A 24220-nucleotide genomic window follows, 5' to 3' on the forward strand; every position below is an offset into this window, starting at 1 on the left:
TTTCTTTTCTTTTTTTAAAAAAGATTTTATTTATTTACTTTTAGAGAGGGGAAAGGAGAAAGAGAGGGAGAGAAACATCAATGTGTAAGAGATATACCGATCGGTTGCCTCTCACACGCCCCCAACTGGGGACCTGGCCTGCAACCCAGGCACGTGCCCTGACTAGGAATCGAACTGGAGACCTTTTGGTTTGCAGGTCGACGTTCAATCCACTGAGCCATACCAGCCAGGGTGAGACTCAGTTTCTTCATCTGAAAAATGGGAACAGATACTATCCACCTCATGGGCTTGTTGTGAGGATTAAATGAGAAAAGACATGTAGTCTTAACAAAATGCCTCCGATGGAGAAAGCTCAGTGTGGCTACTCCAATGGTGGGCAGGAGAGCTCAGCAGATGGAAGGCCTGGGCATGTGCCTGAGGAAATGCCCGCCTTCCTTCCTCTTCTAGATGTAAGAGAGAACCCCTGTAGGGTAGGAGCAGGGAGCAGGCTTGGCCCCAGGGCCTAAACAAAAGCCCTTGGGGCTCTTGTGGGCCTGAGTGGAGAGCAAGGGTACACTGACCCCTTGAGGACTGTTAAAAAAAAAAAAACCAGAAGAGAAGGAAGAGAGGTGTATTTCTTCCCACAGGTGCAACTGCGAAGACATCAAACTGGATCCATCTAGGATTTCAGACCCAGCCATCATGGGGCAGCTGCTGGGGGGAGGCCTGGCCCCTTCCTTCTCCTTGGTGCTGGGGTATCAAAAATACCTACCAACTGTGAGAAAGGTCCCATAAAAACACTTCTCTGCATGTATAAAAAAAGAGACTGGCCATGGGCAGTGGCTTGGGATATGAAGCGAGGCCCTAAGAGGGGCCAAGGAGGGTCAGCGGCCGTCCAGCAGTGCACGGGCTGGTCGGGCAGCCCTGCCCACCGGGGTGGTGCCAGCTCTGGGGAGGCTCCACCCTACGGCTGGGCTACCTTCTGTGGAGCTGAGGTCTCAGGGTGGGAGGCAGTACCAGGGCGCTGGCTCCAGCCGCCCTACTGGGACCCTGTGCTTCGGTGGCTCGCGGATGCCTTGGGCCTGGGCCTCAGGGACTCCCCAGCAGAAGCCCTGGCCAAGGGCAGCAGCCTGCTTCACAGCAAAGCTTTCCAGCCAGCCGGCCTCCGGCAGGTCCCCAAGTGGTTTGGGGGCCCTATCTTCAGGTCTGACAGGCTGGTCTGGGCAGCCCAGTTCTGGGGGACTGAGTGGTTTCCCCTTCTGAAGAAGGGTGGGTTCTGCCCAGAGCCTCCAGATGGCTGTCTCACGCTGAGACCGACCCCACGGGGGGACACCAGGCACAGGAGGGCAGCTAGGGCTATGGCCAGGACNACAGCAAAGCTTTCCAGCCAGCCGGCCTCCGGCAGGTCCCCAAGTGGTTTGGGGGCCCTATCTTCAGGTCTGACAGGCTGGTCTGGGCAGCCCAGTTCTGGGGGACTGAGTGGTTTCCCCTTCTGAAGAAGGGTGGGTTCTGCCCAGAGCCTCCAGATGGCTGTCTCATGCTGAGACCGACCCCACGGGGGACACCAGGCACAGGAGGGCAGCTAGGGCTATGGCCAGGACGAAGGCTCCAGACAAAAACAGGACACTTCTCTGGCCCCTGAGCCCCTCCTGCCACGCCAGGGCTTCTTGGGGAGAGGTGAAAGGAAGGAGAAAGGGGTGGCCCTGTTTTCCTAGCACTCACTTCTCCCGATTCTTCACCCCGCAAGGGCCTGGACCATGTGCCTGAGAGGGTGACTTCTAGTGAAATGACCCCGGATTCCATGTCAGGGGGTCTCAAGCAGCTTCTGGAGTCAGGTGGGTAGTAAAGGACTGAAGGTGGCAGCTGGAGCTTCAGGTCACACACCTGTCAGCCATAACAGGTGCAGAGCTAAGACAGCCACCTCAGCTGACCTCAGACCTCACAGGCAACCTGGGAGCGGGGGGTGGGTGGGGTGGGGGGGGTGGGAACGCCCGGTAGTTGGAACGTGTGGGGACCGCTACGGCTCTGGGGCTGAGGGGCCTGTCCAGCGTTGCTGCAGGCCCTTCTCTGCAGCTCTGCCCTCAGCCTGGCTCCTCGAGGCCCAGGTGGGGCCGCCCCTCTAGGGCCGGAGGAGGGGCAGGCCACGCCGGAGGCCCTCCCGCAGGAACTGCATGTAGGTGGCCGTGGATGGGTCTTCAAAGGTGGATGAGAAGCTGAAGGCATTGTTCTCGATGTCCTCAGGCTTCATGGAGGTGATGTCCAGGAAGTAGTTGGCGTTGATGTGGTGGACCTTGGAGAAGGACTGGGTGAGGCAGGGGCCTGCCCAGGCTCAGGGCCCCTCTGCTCTGTCTGCTCAGCCTCTTTCGGGAGAAGTGGCCACTCTCAGGCCTCAGCTGTCCTCCCCAAGGCAGATGGCGGACAGGCAGAACCCATGCCAGAACCCGACCCCCAGCCCAGGCTGCCCCCCCACCCCTCCGGCTCCTGCCCCTGCCCACTCAGGGCCCTCTGACCATGGTGCTCCACATCTCATCTGCTGGGCGGAGGAAAACCCCATACCTTCTACGCACTTTCCCCGTCCCGCCCCGACTCCTTTGCTCCCCCCACACCCTGCTCTGTCAGGAGGAGCAGGAGATGCCAGGCTCCCAGGCGGAGCCAGCTCCAAAGCCAGCTCCACTTCCCACCCGGGCGACATTTGAGCCTCTGCTCCCTTGTTTGTAGGAGGGGTGTTTGTGGTCATCTCGCTCCCGGAGCAGCTGTGAGACCCACCTGGAGGACGTGCGTGAGTGCTTGCGAGGGGCCCTTAAGGAGCAGCAGGGCCTTGAAGTTTGCCTAGGGGGGGTCGGGGGTGGGGAGGCCCCTGGTCCTCTCTACCCGTCACAAGGTCTGGCTTGTCCCTCCTTCCACCCCAGGGCTGACCACAGTGGTCCAAGGTGAGCTTTCTCTTCCAGGCTGTGCCCCTTTCCACTCCGCTGCCATACTGTGCCTACCGCTCCCCGGTCCCCAAAGTGCTGTTGAGGTCCCCTTCCCTGCAGAAGCGTCCTGCCGCCTGCATGAGGCGGGCGGACTGGGCATCGAGATCCCTCTTTTATAGATGTGATGACTGAGGCTCAGCCTGGCTGAGACAGTCAGGAAGGGGTGCAGCCAGACCCGAAGCCTGATGAGGTCTGTGAGTCGGTGCCGTGGCTGGCAGCCTGCTCGACCCACTGGACCTGGGCGGGGTGCAGGTGGAGGGGGTGACCTACCACGGTGCCATTGGGCAGACAGATCATCATCTCCACCGGGAAGCTGTACTTCTCCAGGTGCAGGTCGGCCAGCTCCTTGTGGGATGGGTTCTCCAGGTCGTTCTATGGGGATGGACAGTCAGGCACACTCCTGATGCCCCGGCCCCGGCACTGCCCTCGGGGCTGCGAGGGGCTGTTCCCAACCCCTCTCCACTCACCTGCAGGTCCTCCAGCTCCTTCACCAGGGACCAGGTGCTAACGAAGCTCTCGTTGAGGAGGGCAAGAATGGGCGAACTTTCCAGGACTGTCTCCCGGAGAGTCCGCCCTGAACCTGTTCAGGGAGACATGCGGCTGGAAGTGTGAGGCGTGTCTCCCCGGGCTTCACCCAGCAATAACCCTCACGGGCAACAGCGTGGGCTGTGTCCGGTGGAATGCAGACTCGGAGTCTGCAGCGCTGAGTCAGTGGCAGCTGTCACTAGCTGGCATCCTGGGACTTGCAGTCTCGAGTCCACGAAGCTCCATCCCAGGGCCTTTGCCCAGCCTGCCCTTCCTCTCAAGTACTCTCTCTCCTGTCACTTGACAAACTCCTGCTCATCCTCAGAGTCTCAACTTAATGTCACTTTCTCTAAGAAGCCCATCCGGATGCCCCCAGTTACACACCCACATGCCACTCTGGGCCTTGCACCGGACCACACACTCACCATGCTCACACTTATTCACCCGATGTCTGCCCTCTGCACCACTCTGCGCTCCCCAAGGACAAGGGCCGCTTCTGACTCCTGGCTGTAGGACTCCGGCGCCCGGACTGTGGCGTGGCACAGGGGGCCCAGCATGCTTGCTGATTGGTCGGACGGGGTTAGCAGGCTCACTGCCTTACTCATCTCGGTGCCCACTGTCTGTCTGACGCCCAGAGAACTTTGCAACCAGCAGGTCTTCAGTGAATTTCTGACAATGTGAATGCACGCCCCGCCTCTGGCACTACTTCTGTTTTTATCTCACCTTTGTACCACCTGTTATGGAGCACGGGCACTCACACACCCACTTCCTACAACTCTGGGAGGTGAGCATGTTCCCTCCTCTACTGTTGAGAGAACTGAGCCACAGGGAGGGGAAGTCACTTGGCCATGGTTTCTAAGGCAGAGATGGCTAAGCTGGGCTCTCTCTGCTGCATCCAGCAACTTCCTCTGAGCTCAGCACAGAGACCTCCCAAGCCTTGAGCTCGAACCCCTGCCTTGTGTAGTCCCGAGCCCTCCATGTTCCAACAGAGGAGACCGTTGGTCTTAGAGCCCCCTGTACCCCACAAGGTGTGAAGTTCCCCCCTTCCCCCCTTGGATGGCCAGGTCTCCCTCACCTCAGCAGGACTGGTCATCCAGGGCCCCCCACAACAGGATCGAGTGCACCAGCTTGTTCTTGGCCTTGGCTTGGTTGAAGGCCTCGGTGAATGGCAGGTAGGTGACCTGGGGCCAAGCCGAGAAAGAGAGAAGCGACTGTGTGTAGCCAGGGTCCCATTCAGGGGCCGAGTGTTTACTGTGTGTGTGCATGCATGTCTGTGAAGGGGTGTCGCTGGGACGGGGGATACCTCCCTGAGTTCTGAGTGGCAAAGGGAGGCCCCCTGGCACTGCTGGGCCCTTCAGGGAGAGAGCCTCAGGAGCAAGCCCTACACGGAGCCCAGAGCCCTGTGCCCGCCTGCTGCTCCCAGCACTGCAGCCCCAGCCCCACGGATCCTGACGCCCACCCCACCCCTGCCCGGCCTCACCTTCTTGAAGGGGTACATGGCCACCTCCAGGCGCCGGGTGGCCTCCTCCCAGCTCAGCTCCTGCTGCCACCTGATCTCCTCAAACACAAATGGGAGGGGCTCCCCTGAGGGCAGGCGGCTGTCAATCATGTTGCCATCCTCGTCTAGGATCTCGGAAGGTATCGAGGGGCCTGTGGCCTCCAGCTCCATCTAGGACGGAGGTCAGCGAGGGATGACATCAATGAGGGATGTCTCAGAGATGGGTAAGAATCCTCAAGGGGCCAGAGAGACCTTCAAAGACACCCCACTCATTGCAAAGGTAGGGAAACTGAGGTCCAGGGGAGGGCAGGGCCCAGTCAGGGCTATGCAGTGAGGCTGGGACAGAGCCAGTGTCCAGCCAGGGCTGCTTCCACTGCACGAAGCTGTCTGAGGACCATGGCAGATGGTGGGTTCCATGTGCAGAAATGGGTGGTTTCCCAGAATCCTGCTCCGGGAACAGTTGGCCTCAGCCCGCGGGAGCTCTGTCCTTCAGAGCTCTGTCCTGGAGCCCCTGGCCGCCTGGGCCTCCCTGCAGCCAGGCCCTGAGGTCCTGTGACCGAGCCCTGCAGCTGAGCCCCCGCCTTCCTAGCCCATCTGTGGGCACCATCCGTGTGCTCACCTGGGGTATGTAACCGATGTCCACCTCCATATTGCTGTTCTCACTGGCCCCATACAGCCACTCCATGTCCACATTCAGAGACCTGGGGGCCGGGGAGAGGGTGGCCAGGCTGATGTCAGACATTATCTTGTTGAAAGTGCACAGCTGTCTCCATTTTACAGATGAGAACACGGAGTGTTGGTGGGTTGAACCCAAGGTCTCAGCGCTGCCTGGCTCTCCCCTGGGCTGCTCTTCCTGAGGCATTGCGACCGCATCACCTTGCACCAGCCCAGCCCCCACAGCTCACAAAGGGCTTCCATATCCACGACCCCTGGACTGCCCTCGACCTTCCCAGGCAGAGGTCATCAGTGCAGCTCCTCAGGGCACCATGGAGACCTGAAACCCTGACACTGTCCTCCAGCGGAAAGTCTGGCCTGACCAGATGCCATCTGCAGATATGCCACATGAGGGCGCCCCAGGACTAACAACCAACCACTGTGTGTCAAGGGCCGGGTGGGGGTGGTGTCAGCAGTCCCTGTGGCCTGGTCCTGGGGCTGGACATTTGCCTTCTCCTTCTGTTCCCTCCAGTCCAGGACCCTGACCTTCAACCCTGGGGCAGGAGCAGACGAAACCTGGGCTGAGCCGGCCATAAAGGAGTGGGAGGAAGCCTCTCTGTTCCTGGGGGCGGCCTTCTCTCCCCAGGTTATTCCAACCATCCTCTCACTCCTGCCTGCCTCCTATGTAGAAAATGAAGAAACTGAGGCACAGAAAGGGCCAAAGCCTTAACCACAGACATGCAGCCTGCTGGCATCACGGCTGAGTGACTTAACTCTGGGCCTCCCTGCTCCCAGCCCAGGTCTTGACCCAGTACTGAGTCGCTAAGAGGACACTTAGAAATCAGGAAAGACTTGAAACGCCTCCCTCCCCCCTCCCCCCTCCCCCGAGGCCTGGTGGTAGAGACCGCAGGCGGTGGACTGCACATGCAGTTCCCTCTGCCTGCTACACCCTCCGCATGCTCTAGGTCTCTGCTGGGATGTCCCTTCCTCCGAGAAGCCTTTCTAGACCCTACCGGCCAGGACCCTGCCCACCTGCTGGCCTGCACCTAGGGTGGCCCGAGCAGGCTGGGGTTAGGGGTCAGCGCTGTGAGGGTGGGGAGGCTCTGCTTCAAGGAGGGTCTGCACCACTGTATCGGGTCAGAGCTGGTGGGCCAGGCCCATGCAGCACCTGGGACATGCTGTCAGATGCTGAGAGGCCCTTCAGCCTGCCTCAGGCTGCCCACGCCTGGGTCAGCTCCAGGCCCCTCCCAGGAGATGTGGTTCTAGGGAGCACAAAAGGGCCAGAGATTGAGGGGGCCTCTGGGGACCTGCTTTTGACCCTGGAGCTGGGTACTTGGGCCAAAGCTCCCACCTGTGGTTGGGTACGAAGAGCCGGAAGTCACGGACGTGGGTGGCATCTTTGGAGAGGATGATGTGGCCCGTGAACTGGCCGGGCGAGAACCAGAAGGGGAAGTCGGGTGGCTCGCTGAGCTGGAACTCGGCGTGGATCCTGGTGGGAAGGGGCCCGGCTGGGAGCAGGCCCTGCTGAGCCGGAGCCCACCCTCCCATATCTGCTCCAAAGCCTGGGAACCCTTGGCCAGTCTGTGGGGACAGGGCTAGGCAGCGGGGCGCAGAGAGTGTGTGTGGCAGGGAGAAGGCACAAGGGCGCCGCCCTGCTCAGGGCCCAGCTCACAGGCTGCCGTCGGAAGCCTGGTCAGACCCTCCTCCCAGGTCTCGCAGTCTCTTGAAGGGCGTGTGACCCAGCTCTCAACACCCCTCTTCTGTGTGGGTGACAGTCACGGCCACCAGCCCATGCTAAGCTCGCTCCACACCTTTCTCTTCCTTCCAGGAGCAAGTCACCAGCACTCTGATCCTCACATGAGGAAATGGAGGCGCGGAGGGCCCAGAAACACGGGGTGTAAGTGGGGCTTCGAGCCAGGCCTGCCCTCCCCTTGCTGAGCCCTCTGCCCTGCCCTGGAGTCCCAGAGCCGGGTGGGAGGCAAGGGTGGGGCTGCGAGGAGCACTCACCGGAACAGCACGGTGTAGTAGAAGTCGCTGATGGCAGTCAGGCAGGCGACAGCCCCCTGAGGGGCAAAACGGGTCTTCACGAAGGGCCGCGGGTGGAACATGCTCAGGAGCCGGTGGATGATGACCTGGGGGAAGGGCAGTGGGACCCAGGCTGGCTGCTGGGCCCTGCAGGCCTAGAGTTCTGGGTGGAGGTGGACAGCAGGTGGGGCAGGGCTGGCACAGGGTCCAGGTGCAGATGGGGAGGGGCCATGCCTGGACGGGGGCTGGGGCGCAGGGCCTGGGGCTCACTGTGGGCTGCCCTCACCTCCTTGCCCTTGGGCAGTGGCGGGTAGAAGCGGTTGTTGGACAAATAGCCGGTGAAGACACTCAGTTCACTGGGGATGATCCACCAGGGCTCGCCCAGCTCTGCCTTGCCCGGAGGGGGAAGGAAGGGCCGGAAGTGGCGGGCGGCAAACACGGCACTTGGCGAGGCTGCGGCCGTCCAGTTGCGGAGGCCAGACAAGGCCGTGCGGGAGACCTGGGGCAGGGGAAGGCGAAGCTCTCGGGCACTGAGAACGTGACTTTGGGTCCCTTGTCCCATGTGTGGGTGGAGGTGTTGTTTTAGCCCTGAGCCAGCCCACGAGCCAAGGATGCAGAGGGACCTCGGGGTGCAGGGGGGCTCCTGCCCTGGTGATGGCCACAGGCCTGGCACCGTCCTGCCAGAGCTGAGGCTCGTCTCCACCCAGCCCTCCTGGGCACCCCCACCCAAGAAGCAGCACCCCAGGTCCCACTCAAGCCTAGTCCAGGCAGAAGCAGCTCACCAGGGCACGGGGGGCTGCGGGGGCCGGAGGGCCACCCAGGACTGGAACAGAAAGGTAGGGGGAGCCTTCCTGACCCTTGCCACCCACCCTATTTCCACCCCCTGATTCCCCCTCCAAGTCTGATCCCTGAAGCGGCGACTGTCCTGCAGACCAGGGTAGTGCTCGGGGTTGGAGCTGAGTCTGTGGATGGAGGCAGTTGCCACCTTTGGGGTGAAATCTCCAAGGTCAAGAGCAGGATGAGAGATGGGGAAGAAAGGCCACCCACCAGGGAGCGCCCAGGCCCCAGTGGATGGGTGCCTGCCTTGCTTCTACCTGATGCGCAGGAGAGGGTGAGGGTCAGGGACTGTGGGTTAGGGGTCAGCGCTGTGAGGGTGGGGCCTGTGCGCACCTGCCTGGTGAACAGGTGGGACCCGGGAGCACGCAGGTACCACCTTTAGTAGTTGCTCCCTGTCCTTCTGGGCTACAGAGGAGTCCCTTCCCACTGAGGCATCAGCCCTGTGACTGTAAGTGCCTGGCACCCCTGAGGGGTGCTCAGAGGCCAGGGAGCTGCCCTGTCTTTGACAGCAGCAGGTCCTCTCTCACTTCCCCACCTCAAAGGTTCAGTGGGAAGTGGAGGTGGGAAGAGGGAGGAGCATGGAGTTCCCACTGAGGGGGCCCAAACAGGCAGGTGCTCACAGCGGCACTGGTTGTGCAGGGTCAGCCAGACTGCCTGTCCAGCGTGCCTGGCCCTGCTCACAGGCTGGCTAGGGGGGGAGCTGCTTGCCGGCAGGGCTGGGCTCTGCGGGCTCTTTGAGGGAGGCCCGGTGGGCCTGGGGTGCCGCTCCAGACCTATCTTCCCTGCAAGTGTGGGTTCTCGCTGCTCTGTGGGGGACTCCTTTGCTCAGACAGCTTCAACCTCAACTCCAGGCACATCGGCACCATACCCATCTCCACTGGGAGCTTTCCATGGAAGGTCAAACCTGTGTTTCAGACCACTTACAGGACTCTCCCTGTGACACCCCCTCGGTATTTCAACTCCAACCTGCCCAAACTGCTTCATTTCTGACTCCACCAGACCTGCTTCCTTCTTGCAGTCCCCATGGGGCAAATGGCTGCTGGCCTCCTGGTCACCAGCAGGAAGCCTGTCACTTCCCATTAGTAGCCACGCCCTGTCTGCTCCCGGCCCCCATCCTGCCGGCCTCCATCCTCCCTGCCTGCCCGCCCTCCTCCCAGGAGCTCATCTTCTCAACTCCCATCCACCCCCTCCGCTCCAGCCGCCACCCCGGGAAGCACAGATCTGAGCGGGGAGCTGTCCCATTTGAAAGTCTGCTGTGGTGTTTTGTTGCTGCAGAATGAAGGTCACAGCCAGGCAACTCAGGCCCTCCTCCGTGAGGCAACTTCTCGTCCAGCCCCACTGTCCCACGAGCCCTGTGTCCAGGTCCCCTGCTCCCTGCCCTCAGGCGACCGCCCGGCACTTTCTGCCTTCAGGCCTTTGTTCATGCCAAAGTGACACTTCCGCGGAGAAGTAAAGGCTGAGGAGTGGGCTGGGCGAGGGGAGAAATTCCTGGCTGGGGAAGCAGCACAGAGAAGGCTCTCGGCTGGAAGAAAGCCCGGCCACGTGGAGTGGCTGGAATAGAGAGAGCCCAGGGGGAGAGTGGGAGAGAGGGGGAGAGGCGGGCGGGGTGTGGGGTGCTTAGGTCCTGTGATGGGCCTGAGACCTTGTCCGCTGGGTCTCAGGTTTGGGGCTGGCTGGTTAGCAAAGCACTTGTCAGGGGTCCTCTCCACCCCTCACCCCCCTGCTAAAGGAGCGATTCTAAGTGAGGCACTGCGTCAACTTGGGCTCCATCCTGTCCTGCCTCATCTGGCTAAGCCTTCCTCCTCCTCCTGCAATCCCTGTCAGAGGCCACTCCTCCAGGAAGCCATCCCAGATTCCCTCGGCTTATCCCTCCTGCTCCCACCCCCACCCTGGCCCCCCTGCAGCCTGTGTGCCTGGAGGGCGGGACGGCAACACACCCACTTCTGGGCCCCCAGGCCTGGTGCACTGGGCACACGGAGGGCAACTGGTGAAGGAATGAGGAAAGGGAAGGTGAACACAGTTCATTCTTGGGTGACTGGTGCACACAGGTGGCCCTCCATCTGTGGGGGGTGGGCTCGCCCCCACCCAGACTCACCCCTAGGAATCCATCTTTGCTCTTGGTCATGGACTCTGGGATCAGAGGCTGGAATCGGGCTTCTATGGTGAGCGTCTCCTCGCTGGGGTCAGGCGGCAGCTCCTCCTCCTCGTAGCTGGCCGTGGGAGCTGACCCTAGAAGACACAGACCACCCAAGGGGGGCCCCACCCTTAGGCTTCCACTCTGGCCAGTGGCTAAGGCAGCCAGCCTGGAGCTGAGGGGAAACAGTTAGCAATTGACGGAGCAACAACCAATACACATGGCATTTGGGTTTCAGCGTCACCCCGTGAGGCAGATAATGTTACTACCAACTCCTGTTTTATGAATGAGAAATTGGGAGGCTTGGAGGTGATGTCACTTCCCCAGTTCCTAACTGGGGCCACCAAAATTGCCCAGGGATGCCTTTCAGACCACACAACTAGGTAGCAGGGAGTCAGGATTCAAACCCAGGCCTGTTTCACTCCAAACCCAGTAACCACGACCCGCTTCCCAGGGAGCTGAGACCTCAGCATCTCAGTTTCCTAGGCTCTGGAACCAGGTGGCCTAGGTTCCAATCCCAGCCCCACCCCTCACCAGCTGTGTGCAGTTGGCCGGTGGCTTGTTATAAGGATTCAATGAGATAATCCAGAGGATTGTCTTAGCAGAGGGCCTGGTGGAGAGCAAGCCCACACTAAACTTTAACTGTGTTACTATTACCAGAAGTCTCAGAGTCAGTGAGCCAGGGAGCTGAGGCTCAAACCCAGTTCCCCTGACGCCAACCTGTGCTCTTCCCGGGAGGCCAGGCTGCTGCAGAAAGGCCGTTGTCACTGTCGTGCCCCCCCCCCGCCCCTCCCCCCGTGTTCTCCAGACTGAGTCCCAGATGAATTCCGCGCTGGGCCCACCACAGGTGGCTAGTGGGCAGGCAGCTGCCCCTCCCAGCAGCTGGCATCCCCAGCACCAAAGAGGGGAGCTATTTCCCCGAACTGGGAGCTGAGAACACAGCCCAGCTCCAAGCTGAGGTTGGCTCCACTTCCTGGACCATCTGGGGCGAAGCTCTCAGCCTCTTCTGCTTTCCCATGTGAGGAGGGGAGAGCACGCTGCCGTCATGAGGCCGCACGAAGTGACAAACCCAGCTCAGAGAGGCGCTCGGTGGCTGGACCCGGAGCAGTGAATGAAGGAAGAAACAGAACACGGCCATCTTTGGTGTCACAGAGGAGCACTGGGGTGGGAGTGAGGAGACACGCTTCTCCCTGATTTGGGGGGAGCTGCCGTTTCCCCACCTGTACGAGGAGGGCTGGGCTGGCAGTGGCTGACCTGGGCTTCTCAGACCTCGTCCTGCTCGGAGATGAGCCAAATCTGCAATCTTTCAAGTGTGGAGGTGTGATGGAGGTCCAGGGGTCTGCAAATCTATTTCCAAGGGGCGCCGATAGGAGGGCAGAGCCCCACAGCCCGGCGACCACATCTGCGCTCCCGGGGCAGGTTCGTGCACAGAGGAGACGTTTGGCTGCTGCTGACGGGCTGCACAGGCTCACGGGAAGCAGGTCCTAACCGGGGCCACCAAAATCGCCCGGGATGCCTTTCAGACCACAGGTGCCCAGAACCCATCTCAGACCCACTGAGTCAGAATCTTAAGGGGCCAAAATCACCAAACCGCCCTTTTACTTAGTGCTCCCCAGGGCTCCTGAGGCAAACCCCGAACCTAAAGAACCACTGATATGTCTCCCTTTGTGACTCAGTGGCAGACCCCCCAAACCAGCAGCGTGGGAGCCTCAGAGGAGGGGAGCAGCAGCCGTGTACGGGGTGACCGGCCTGCTCGCTCAAGTATTCTACTGTTGTCACCAGTAATTATTCGTAGGGTCCAGCATTTTATAGCCCTTTGGTTTTTTTAATAAAAAAGTTTTATTTCCTGACTTATAAGTAACATTTGCTCTAGTAACATAGAAAATTTATAAAACCTTTAAGGTGTAAAGCAGAAAATTAAGCACTCAGGATGGTACCAACTCGAGAGACTGTTTGCTTCTTTTTTCTGCTTCGATTTGGTGTTTGTTTTTGTTTTCCCAAAACCTGGTCCAGTTTGCACTCACAATGGCCTCAGAGGTAAGGAAGGGCGGGGTTACTTCCTCAATGGAGAAAAAATTTATGTAAAAAAAATTAGAAAGGCCCCCAAGGCCAGCAAGCCAGCACGTCACTGTGAGGGAACTCCTACTTGCTGGCCATAAACAAGGACAGGAGGCAGCGGTGTGGAAGACCGGAGAAGGGCGTCCAAATTAAGACGTTGGGAGCCCATCCTCTGGGGCTGACCCGCTCCCCTGCCCATCTGCTTCCCCACCGACCTCACTGCCTCTGAGACACGGGTGCGCATCTGCTCCGGCAAGTTGGCACTTCTCCGACTCTCCTCCTCGGGCAGTGACCACGGGTCACCAGGCCAGCGAGTGACGGACCTACCCGACCCATCCTGAGACCCAAAAAGCACATCTCGGGGCTTTGGTGCCGATTCGCTGGAGAGCAGCTGGCGTCCCTTCCCGCCTTTCCCATCAGCTGACCTAATTACATTGCGCGGCTCGGGTACCAAGTAGGGTCTGAGGTCATGAGTTTGAGCAATGTCACCAGAAATGGACACACAGGTTGGGGACTGAGAGGAGCACTGTATAATTCCCTAGGTGTTTCAGGCCTCCATCTTCATGTGGCGGTGACAACAGCAACAGAACCAAACTCTGATGACAGGTGAGCAAAAGTGGACAGCAGGCCTGGGAGGGACAGGAGCCTGCCGGCCCCTCGGAGAGCTCAGTGCTCACCGAGATCCCTGCAGCAGCTGCTCCTGAGCATCTCCTGCTTATCAGCCACTTTGCGGTTACCTTCTCTGACCCTGAAACCTGCAGGCTGGGGCAGAACCCGGGGCCAGACGGTCCTGGCTCCACACCTTCCAGCTGGGGCGGGTCAGTGAGCCTTGCTGAGCCTGTCTTCCCCACTGTAAACCTCGGGATCAGGACAGCACCAGTCTCCCGGGGGCTTGGCAAAGAATAAAGAGACAACTCACATGAAATGCCTATAGTGATGTGGGCCCCGAGGAAGCGGTCAGGGAATGCTACCTGGCATCATTCACATGTGGAGTGCAGATGGGAGTGTGTGAGCTGAAGCAGCGTGCCCAGACGGGCAGCTGAGCCAGCGTGCCAGGACCCACAACCTTCTCCTTCTTCAGGCCACCGCCCTGCTCAGAGCAGAGAGGTAGCCCAGAAGCAGAGGGAAGTGCCTGGGCTCCCTCCCCAGCTTCTCCTGGTACCTGTCAGCTTCTCTGCGATGGGCCTGAACTCCTCAGGGCTGATGTACATATCGTGGTCAGTGTCCAAGGAGGAGAAGAGAAAGAGGCCTTCCGTCCCTAGGGCCTTCAGCGCAGACTCCTGCTGGGGGGGGGGAGGGGCTGGCTGAACACCAGTGGACACCATCCTCCTGAGTTCTCTCACACCCCCTGGCTCCTCAGCCCAACGTCCCTGCTCCAGGCCCCAGCCCCTCCCCTGGCCCCTGCTTTACTCCGGGCCTCACCCACTGTCCCTCCCACCTTTCCCTGTCCCTTCTGTCTGGCCGCATCCCCATTTCACCCCATTCACAATCCCGCTGCCTTCTCTCCCCTCCCCTCCCCTCCCTGCTGTCTCACTGACCCCCAGGCCCCTTCCAGATCCTCTGGGCCCAGCTGCACCCTGTGCCTTGCCTGCATCCCCTGTCCTTGGACTGTCCCCCCGCAGTTTATCTCAGCCCCTGCCTCACTTGGCCCACCAGTCCTTCCAAGCCTGCTCGACCCTGGTACCCTCTTTTCTCGTCACTTCCACGCTGTCCTCCTCAGCCCACTGGTCCCGTTGGGTCCATCCCCTTCCAGGCCGCCCTTCCTTCCCTGACCCTACCCTAACCCACCCCTCCGTATCCAACCCCCCACCCCCACCCCTCACTGTACCCTTCGACCGGGGCCTGCCCCACCCCGCCGCCTCCCATCCCCTGGGCACAGACACTTCGCATCCCCCGCTCCCACCGACCGCCTGCCGGACCTGCCGCGCGGCCGCCTGGGCCTCAGTGTAGCGGCCGTAGGCCCGGGCGGCGGCGGCCGCGGCGGCCGCGGCGAGCAGGGCCCCGAGCAGCGCCACGGCGCGAGCGCAGCGCGACGAGGGCGCGGGCGGCGCGGGCGGCGCGGCGGTGCCGGGATTGGGGGGCCCGCGCTCGCCCGGCCGGCCCCGGCCCATGGCTGCGGCTCGGCTGCGGCTCCGGGCGGCTGGGTAGCGGACCGGCGGGCGGAGGGGCGGGGCGGCCCGGGCGGCGGGGCGGGGCGGCCGCGGGGCTGTGGGGCTGCGCCCCGGCCCGCGCGTCGGTGTCCTGGCCGCGCGCCTCCTCCACCGCCTGGCACAGGGTCTGGACACACTGTGGCGTCGGTAGGTGCTGAGCGAGACAGTGAGGAGACGCCGGGACTCCCCGCCACCCCTGCCATCCTCAGGCCCGTCCTTCCTGCCATCCCCGTGCCTCCTTCCTGCGCTGCAGTTTCCCAAACTGAAACCAGGCCGCGCGTCCGGCTTGCAGGCGGAGGCAGCGAGCAATTCCAGGCTGAGGACCCAGAGGAGGAAAGGACTGGGGCGGAGGGTGGGGAGGACCCCCGGGCTTCCTGGGGAGTGGGTCGGGCATGGGCCGTCGGCCTCGCGTTCATCTCTGCTGGCGCTGCCCGTCCGACTGCAGGAGACGGGTCCCCACTGCCCACCCGTATCCACTGGCTTCTAAAATGTCTTCAGCTAGTTAGAAAAAGAATTGCGAAGTTCAACGTTTATTCCCTTCATGGCCCACCTGGAAGGCCACCTCTGCAGGTGTATCAGGGATGGAGAGCACCTGTTCGAGGCGTGCTCGGGCAGGCGGTGCAGGGGAACCCCCACCTGCCAGGGCCAAGCTTTCCTCACCTGCGAGGAGGAGCGAGGAGGAGCGAAGAAGCCCTCTGTGGGTTGTGCGGAGCAGGGAGAACCTTGCCTGGCGGGGCTGGGCTGTGAGTCACCGGCGCCCTCTGCTCTGCTGGGCCCGGCATCACCACAGGTGTGATTTTCTGGAGAACGCTTGGCATGCTTGGAGAAGAGTCTCGGGAATGGAGGACACGTTCTTCTGTCTGTCAAGTCCCCAGGACCCTGGATTCACTGGAACTCTCTTCCGTTGTTATATCGAGGTCCCCAGGAACCGGGGTGGGGGTGGGGGTGCGCGGCCTGCGCTTTCCCGGGAGAGCGCAGCAACTATCGAAGCCTCTGGACAAGAGCCCTGAGGCCAGGGAAGCAGCGGTGCCATCCTTGGATGTCACTGTCGTCCCCCGGTGCTCCTGTACCGGTCAGGTTTGGGGTGGCAGCGGGATTTCAGGGGTCCCGAGCACCCACTGTGCGCTGGACTAGGTGTTGGGTGCTTGACACGACCTCATTTTGTTCTCTAGTCACCCAGTGACGTGAGGGCCGTTTGCCTCGTTTTAAAATTAAGGAGCCTGAGTTCTGGCCCCGAGGATGATCTGAATCCGAATCTCCTGCCAGGCGAGCCTTCCAGGGGATGAGCCAGCCGGCTGTGTGGGGACAGGGGTTTGTCTCTGCCACCACTTGTGTCCTTCATGGGTGACCAGCCATGACAGCACCATGCAGGTGGAGCCCTGTCCCCCCAGCTCCGGGACAGGACCTGGGGCATGGTGGGCACCCCAATGCCTTTTGGACGAGTGACACCCAGGGACTCGAAGTTGTGGGTCCTAGACCCGGCCCTTGCCCAGTGCACTGGCCCAGCATCCTCAGAGGCACCCGCTGAGGGCCTGACATCTGGTGTTGTCTTCAAAGGCTTCCAACTGTGCCACTTCCAGCTCATTACCATTAATGTTTGGGGACACCCAGCATACGGCAGATGCCATTAGAGAAGCTAATCCATTCTATCAGGAAGGAAGCAAAGCTAACAGAGCACAAAGCAGGTTAGGAGGGGAAGACTGATGAGCCACAGACCCTGGAAAATAAATGAGAGAAGTTTTCTCCACCAAATTTCTTTTATTTATTACACTTGCCTTTTGTTAAAGATACAGACACCCCACAGGTCTCTGGGCCCAGGGCTGGAGAGATGGGCTGCTGGGAGAGGGGAGGGCGAGGCTCTCGGAGCTCAGCGGGATGTGGGGGAGGGGCGGGTCTACAGGATGACGCCGGTCAGGGAGCCACTGGGAAAAGGGTCAACCCTGGGACTCAGCTCTGGGGAGAGCTCAGCTCTGGGCTTTCGTAGGGCTGCCCAGAGGCCAAAAACAGCTGCTAGACCTGAGCAGGCCTGTCTGGGCCTGGATTTCCTCCTCTGTGAATATTTGCCTGAGGATTCTCTGCACTGTGGACTCCATGAAGATGAAATATGAATCGAATCTCACACATCCCAAAGCACAGAGCCCTCTCTGCCAGACTCCTGGGCAAGCTCTTCAGCATCTTCCTTCGATCCTCCACGCCTGCCTGAGCATCCCCCAGGGCCAGGCTGGCCCCTGCAAGCCTAACTCCCCGAATTTGCAGATTCAGGGCTAATGGCAAGATGCTTGTTCAATGCGAAAGGCATAATGTGTTCAGATGTATTGCTCTGAGAGTTCGGCCTGTCTCCTGGGCCTGGTTGACACGGTTTCCTTCAAGTTTTGGAGCAATTTTGTTTTTTGAAACAAGCATTTGACAGCAGTGTTTTGCCTAACACACATGGCTTTATAGTTTACAAAGGACACTCACATAATAACAACCATCACTATGTGTATTGAGTTTCTATGCTGGGAGCTCAGTGAACCCTTGAAATCGCCCTCCCTTTCCCAGCTGGGGATGCGGAGGCTCAGAGAGGTTAAGGGCCTTGCCCGAGGTCACACAGCCCATGGAAAGGGCAGTGAACCCAGGTCTACTTGGCTTCAACCTGCACTGTCCTCTCCTGTCCTGCCACTCTGCCTTTCTCATCTCCAGCCTGACCCAATGAACAGCGACCTGTAGGTAAACAGTGAATGAGGGGAAACCCAAACAAAATAAAAGACAGAGGCTTTTGCAGAATACAGTCAGAGGCTGGGATGAGTACAAAAATAACCAGGTACGTTCAAGGGAATCCTTGAGTCCCCAAACAACATGTGTTGGGTTAAGATTACTTTTGTAATGATGCCGTTGGCAGAGGTCAGGGAGCCAGGGGACCGGCTTTCTAAGTTCTAAGACTGCACCGTCCAACACAGCAACCAGGAACCACACATGGCTATTTATATTTAATTAAAATGAAACAAAATCAAGTATTTTCTTCCTCAGTTACACTTGCCACACTGTAAGTGCTCCACACCCACATGTAGCTACCCCATTGGAAAGCACAGATGGCCCTGGCTGGTGTGGCTCAGCAGGTTGAGCGCCAGCCTGCGAACCAAGGTCACTGGTTCAATTCCCAGTCAGGGCACATGCCTGGGTTGTGGGCCAGGTCCTGGGTTGAGGGCGTGCAAGAGGCAACCTCCCCCTCCCTTCCCCTCTCTCTAGAAATGAACAAATTACATCTTTAAAAAAACGATGACCTGTAGCATCAGCATCCCCTGCGAGCTGTTAGAAATGCAGAATCATAGGCTTCACACTAGACCCACTGAATGTGAATCTACATTTTAACAAGATCACCAGGTGGTTCAGGTGCACAAGTTTGTGAAGCTCTGATTTTAGAGACAGGCTGCGTGGGATCAAAATAGTGTCCAAATATAGGAAACCAAACAGATATTTTTAGATACGCAAAAAAAAAAAAGAAAAGCATCAGCGCCCCTCCCCGCAGTAGTGTGTGACTAAGTGTTAGGCAGTGGGGGCTGAGCACCTCATGTCACATGACCAGTGCATTTTCAAGGACAGACCCCCGGAGGTGAGCTGGGGGTAAGGAGGTGGGGCGAGGGGGCACTTCCCATCTCCAGCACCTCCTCAGACCCCAAAGGGCCACCTCCCAAAACGAAGGCAACAGAACTGAGGATCACACTTTGGATCTTGGGGATGCCACCTTTAAATCAGATTTTCTACTTTTGCTTCTCTTTCCAATGCATCTGGCTTTTGAACTTTGTAACTTGCCAACGACACAGTGTGGTGCATGAAGCCAGTCTGAACACACACATAGTCATTTAAAGGGGGGCATCTGGAAAAGGACCGTGTCCCCCTCTTTGCAGGGGTGGATGCTCTGCAGGCCTCAGTGCCACTGGCCTGGCAAAGCTTCCTGGGAAGGAACCAGCATTAAGCTCTTCTACGAAGAAAACAGGTGCAAAAGGTGGTTCCCTTCCCAGCGCACTGACCCCTGCTGGGAAGGAGGGGTCTGCTCAGGACCTGCTTGCAGGCCCTGGATTGTGCTTCACTGGGGATGACTCATCTTTAAATTCCTTTCTCCTCTCAGCCTGCCTTGGGTCTTAACGTATTCTTATCCCTGGAATGGAGTTAAGTTGCCTAAAGGATGGTATTTCTTCATTGGCAAGGGCCCTCTTGGAGGATGAATTTTAAAATATTCATTTTTACAACTTGCTCCCAGCGATAACAAGCAGAAGACAAGATGCCGGGGAAGAGAAGACAGTGACGTGGGTCCAGTGGGGGGAGCCTGGGGCTTCAGGGAACGTCGAAGTGACTTTGCAGCATGGAGTCACTCCAGGAGTGGACGCAGTGGAGTTGAAGGGAGAAAGAGGAATGGCCAGGTGTGTTCCTCTAACTCTCTTTATAAAGCTGGAAAACCTGTAGACAGTCCAGCTGTGTTTGCCCAGCCAGCAGGCAGGTCTGTCATTTTGGTAGCAAACCTTATTTTTCCCTCCAGTCCTGATGCCCCGCCCTCCCTTGGCGGGGGATGGGGGGTGGGGGTGGCACATGACATTGGCAAGGCCACCTGGAAGCTCACGTCCTTGAGGGGAAACAGGAGTTTGGGCTCACCTGTGCTGGTGGTGGTGGCCGGGCCGCTGCCCTCGCCTTTGCTGCTTGGATTCCGGGCCAAATCCTCTTCCTTCCTAGTCCTTGTTGAGGTTTCGCTGTTGGTGGCTCTCTTGAGATTTCTTGAGCCATCCCAAGGCATTTCACTAAATTGTTATTATTATTTTTGCTTCAGTCAGAAAGAACTGGTTTACATTTGTAGCTAAGAACCCAAACTGACAGAAACCCGAATGCTGGGCGACAGGGGCTCAGCCCCTCAAAGTACGAGGCAGCGTGTGGCGGGGTCCTGCGCACGGGAATGGCGGTGAGATCAATGCCACGTATCTGTTGACGCGCAGAGATGGTCAGAACAGAGTGTAGTGTGGAAGCAGATTACGATAAACCAGGAGGCACAGTGCATTGCCGTATTGGCAAAAACCATATTCTTTGTTTTCACAGAGAAAGGTCTAGAAGGAAATATCCCAGTATTCATCCTGGAGGGTTGGACAGTGAATTTTTCTTCGTTTATCTTTATTTCTTAACCTTTCTGCAGAGTTTGTGTGAAGAGTTTTTGTCTTTTCTAGTGGGCACAGGTGAGTCCCAGAGCCGTACTGGCAGGAGTAAAGTGAGAGCCAGGTGCTGGCCTCAGGCATCGACTTATTCACCAAACGCGGGGCCGCTCCCGACAGCGCTGACCGCTGACCTCTGACCGCTGCTTAGGAGACACACTGGAGACACCCAAGTTCTTGGTCCTGAGAACGAGGAGGAAGTGCTTTCCACACCCCGGGCACCAGCGCTGTCCCATTTACTCTGACAGGAGCCTCGTGGGAAAAGTGGCCAGAGAGGGGAGGTCACCTGGCCCGGGGCCCAGCACCCCAGGGGCTACTCAAGTTTGTAACTGCCAGAACGACGTGGCTGGGCGTGGGAAGGGCTCCCCGCTGTCCTCACCCCACCTCACCTCAGCACTGGGACCTGGGTGCTGGCAGCCTCACAGGTGGCCTCAGAGGGAGCAGGGGGTGGTCACAGGGGAGTGTGGATTTGTGGGGTGCTTGTCCGGCTGCTCATTCCTATCTCCCAGGTCTCAGCTTGAAGGTTATCTGGTGGGAGAGGCTGTCCTTGACCCCTGAGCTGGGTCCTGGCCATCAGCACGTCAGCCCCCTTGGTCTTCTGTGTAGCATCTCCTGGACCTCGCAGGCATGCTCCTGCCCTGTTGGTTTACTTTACCGTCAGTTTCTCCCTCCTTGACTTGTCTGCTCCCTGAGGGCAGAGCCTACAGCTGTCTTGCTCACAGTGTCTCTGGTGTCCACCCAGTGTCTGACCCCTGTAGGCACCCACTGGGTGTCTGCTGGGTGACGGAACAGAGGGACACAGAACCAGGCGGTCAGCAAGTCACAGAGGCTGGGCTCACCTCCACCTTTATTGGCTGTGTGACCTCATGTCAGTTGCTGCCTCCCTCTGGGCCTCTTCCAAGCCTTGGCCTAAGTATAAGTATCCTACTCTTTTAAAAGGACCGGCCTCCCTGTTCCTGAATATCTTGGGCACCACTGAAGGGGAGGTAAAAGACGTTGGAGTCATTTACTAAACTGCACCTTGGCTGATTGTTATGATGCTAACATCACATGGATCTTCCCAGTAGTCACTGGGGTGCAACAAGCCCAATCATATTTCCTATTCAATAAGTTCTTTTATTGTAGGTTTACAGATCTTCCCATTACAATAATGAAAACAGCACTAGTGATTCGTAACACTCAGGCCCAAATCAAAGGGGACCCCCCTCAAATTATAAGGTAAGTGACACGTAGTTGAATGTACAGTGACTGATGGGAAAGAGGCATTTAAAATATAGAAAATAAGGTCAAGGCTTTTGTGTATGTACAAACACAGGAAGGATTAGTTTATCAGGGTGATTGTTTCTGAAAGCATGATTTTCAAAACTATTTATAATTTGTGATACAACACAGCTATAGAGAAAGGCAAAACCAAGCAAAACCAAAAACACCCTCAAAACAAAATCAGGTGAACCAAATACATGGGATCGATGTGCAAACCTCCAGTCCTTTGGCCCTGGAATGGCGGCCGGGCGGGTTTCACAGAAATTCTCCACAGACGGAAGGTCTGGGCCTGACGTGACTCGCCTCGTCCCGAGTCCTGTCTCCTCACAGAGGAGAAGAAGCTGCTTGTCCAGCACAGCTGCCTGGAATGGGGCCTGTGTTCCCAATCCCTCTGAGAACAGTCCCCAAACCTGGAAAGGCAAGGTGTCCCTGCGGCGGCCGAGGGGGCAGCCGGGAGATGGGGTCAGAGCGGGTCCCCGACCCTGGCGGCGCTGTCCGAGTGGTTCACGGGCAGTGGATGAGCCTCAGTGTTGAACACCCAGTCTTCCAGGGAGAGCGTGTCATCTTCAGAGAACAGAAGATAGAGATACCTGTGCCCCCGGATGGGTGGGGGGGGGGAGCAAGGCGCAGCCTGTCAGTGCTCTTCGGAGCAAGGGGCCCTGGGGAGGACTCTCAGGGGCCTCANTCAGAGCGGGTCCCCGACCCTGGCGGCGCTGTCCGAGTGGTTCACGGGCAGTGGATGAGCCTCAGTGTTGAACACCCAGTCTTCCAGGGAGAGCGTGTCATCTTCAGAGAACAGAAGATAGAGATACCTGTGCCCCCGGATGGGCGGGGGGTGGGGGGGAGCAAGGTGCAGCCTGTCAGTGCTCTGCAGAGCAAGGGGCCCTGGGGAGGACTCTCAGGGGCCTCAGCGACAGGCCTGTGGCCGAGGGTGCAGGGGAGTCCGAGCCCCCAGATCTCCTTGGAAGGCTGGACCCAGGGAAGATGCTGTGGACGCCAAGAAGACCACCGAGCTCCGGGGCAGACAGGCCTGGCTTAGTCCCGCTCTGCCCCAGCCCCCACCCCCCCAGCTTCTCGCAGGCACGGTCCCCGCCGGGCCTGCGTGCGAGTCCTGCCAGGGCACCTTGCAGCCTGGATCCTGCTTTCTCTGCAGGGCGGCCTGAGCCCCGCACCGTCCACACTCCTGGCTGCTCCCTCTTGTGCCCCCGGGGCTCTGTAAAGTAGACACTGGGGCACTGAAACGGACAGGAGGTGGTGACTCCAGGACCTCCACTCCCCACGCCACGTGGGCTTTTACTAGAAGGGATGGGCCATTCCAGTTCCCCCTAGAGGGGATCGCTCTGGGGACAGGGAGGAAGCGAGGGAAAGCCGGGAGTGACACCATCACCGTAATTCTCATTTTACAGACGAAGGCACAGCTTCGGAGAACTGGAGAGACAGGTCACAGAACTGGACTTACCACAGCTGCCCCTTCGGTGGGTGGAGCCCACCCCAATCTCACTCCCCGAGGTGAGAGACCAGCCTGGTCCCAGGCTCGCCCCTGCAGGAGTCACACCCTGGACCCGAAGCACCCCACCCCTCCTGGGCCCCCTTCCTGTGACAGCAGACCCGACTCTGGTGAAGGGACGAACTGCTGACCCCTTCCCCCCAAGAAAAGCCGCGTTGCTCACGGATAGAACGCTGACCAGCCCCGACTCACTTTAGCGTCTCCGCTAGAAAGAAGGTCTGCTGCTTGTTGTCGTGGCTCGGAACGCCGCTGTACACGTCCTGGATCCCCGAGAAGCCGGCTTCTGTCCGACAGTGTCTCTCCAAGGCCTGGACAAAAGGAAGGCAGCCTTGCGTGGGGAGGGGCGGGGCCCCCCAAGACTCATGCCTGCACAGTGGGCCAGAGCTCTCTGACAGGCAGGCCCCTGACCCCTTGACTGGGGGCCCCTGGCGTCTGCAGAAGCAGAAGGCCAAAGCCTTCTGGAGGTTCAGTGCCCGGCTGCTGCCGAGAGCTTAGTCCCAGTGGGCTGTGCCCCAGGCTCTCCACCTGGTGGGAGCTTAGAGGAATCTCCTGTTTGCCTCGGGGAATAGACCAGGACAGACTTGCCCAGGAGGGGACAGAGGAGGTGCTGGTGATGTCTGTGGGCTGGGATTGAGACTGTTGTACCCCAGGATTCCCTGTGGAGACGTGGCCCTGGGCCAGAGTGGGTGAGCCATCGGATGTCTGCGTTTTGTACAGAAATGCATTTTTTTAACCCACTGAGGGTTTGCAGATGGGGCCCAGGAGCACAAAACACTTGGCCTTCAGTGGCCAAGAACCAGGCTTCAGGGAAGCAGGAGACTCTGCCCATCGAACAGTAACAGTGAACCTGAGCGGCCCCGGTGCCCGGCCTGAGTGTGACGCTCTGGGCGTGGCTCTGCCCAGGACAGCACAGGCCTCTGAGAGCAGGACACTGGGGAGGGTGGGGGGAAGGACAGGGAGGCTCAGCACACATCGAGGAACTTACTGGAGTTCCCACACCTGCTTTTGGCACCTACCCCAAAGTGGGCATGAGGTTTCCCAGCAGGTAGCTGGGGACCGGTGGGGTGAGGGGTGTGCGGGGCAGAGCCCAGAGCCGGTGGAGGTTGCACGGGGCTGGGCTGGCTCTGGGGAGAGGTGGGAGGTGAGCTGCTGGCCTGGCAGCTGTTCCTGTTTGAGGGGAGGAACCTAAAGCTTTGGCCCGGGCTTAAGGGTTGGACGCGGTGACCACACACGCTCTGGGCTCCCTTTGGCTGCTGCCCTGCCTTTGCCCCTCTATGTTCACTGGCACCAGTGCCAGGTCCCCAAGACGACATATCTGAGAACCCTCTTCTCAAGTTCCTGGCTTGATTCTGCAAGCCACCCCCCCCACCCCCCACCCCAGCTGGGGGCTCCTGGCTCTGCAACCACAACTGTAACCCTTTGCACTCTGAACTTCAGCCAGGTG

At 59.3% G+C, this 24220-nt stretch overlaps 2 protein-coding genes and 1 long non-coding RNA gene across 4 annotated transcripts in view; 1 reads left to right on the forward strand and 2 right to left on the reverse strand.

Moving 5' to 3' along the window:
- The first annotated feature begins 890 nt into the window (after positions 1–890).
- LOC118977778 (uncharacterized) lies at positions 891–1473 on the forward strand. The gene is made up of 2 exons (XR_005064603.1): positions 891–1151; positions 1385–1473. It is a non-coding gene; the product is annotated as an uncharacterized LOC118977778 (long non-coding RNA).
- Positions 1365–14833, reverse strand: SELENON (selenoprotein N). 2 transcript variants are annotated; one of them, XM_037032869.1, is made up of 12 exons: positions 14602–14833; positions 13845–13962; positions 10586–10719; positions 7940–8152; positions 7636–7760; positions 6980–7117; positions 5594–5675; positions 4957–5145; positions 4552–4657; positions 3419–3531; positions 3222–3323; positions 1365–2269 (listed from the first exon to the last, which is right to left on the reverse strand). In XM_037032869.1, the coding sequence occupies exons 1-12, from the start codon at positions 14791–14793 to the stop codon at positions 2099–2101; spliced, it is 1683 nt and encodes a 560-aa protein (XP_036888764.1). In that variant the 5' UTR covers positions 14794–14833; the 3' UTR covers positions 1365–2098. The 2 variants fall into 2 exon arrangements, with proteins under 2 accessions (XP_036888764.1, XP_036888763.1); XM_037032868.1 differs by having other exon boundaries at positions 13845–13965.
- Positions 14834–21954: 7121 nt separating this feature from the next.
- Positions 21955–24220, reverse strand: part of MAN1C1 (mannosidase alpha class 1C member 1) — a 128307-nt gene continuing 126041 nt past the window's right edge. The window contains exons 11-12 of the mRNA XM_037032966.1: positions 22969–23084; positions 21955–22081 (exon numbers count right to left, since the gene is read on the reverse strand). Of these exons, the coding sequence (XP_036888861.1) occupies positions 21955–22081; positions 22969–23084 (243 nt within the window). The remainder of the gene's footprint in view (positions 22082–22968; positions 23085–24220) is intronic.

This window comes from Sturnira hondurensis, unplaced genomic scaffold (genome assembly GCF_014824575.4).
Source record: "Sturnira hondurensis isolate 20B ecotype Veracruz unplaced genomic scaffold, ASM1482457v3 Scaffold0021555, whole genome shotgun sequence".
In the NCBI taxonomy this organism is placed as follows: domain Eukaryota; kingdom Metazoa; phylum Chordata; class Mammalia; order Chiroptera; family Phyllostomidae; genus Sturnira; species Sturnira hondurensis.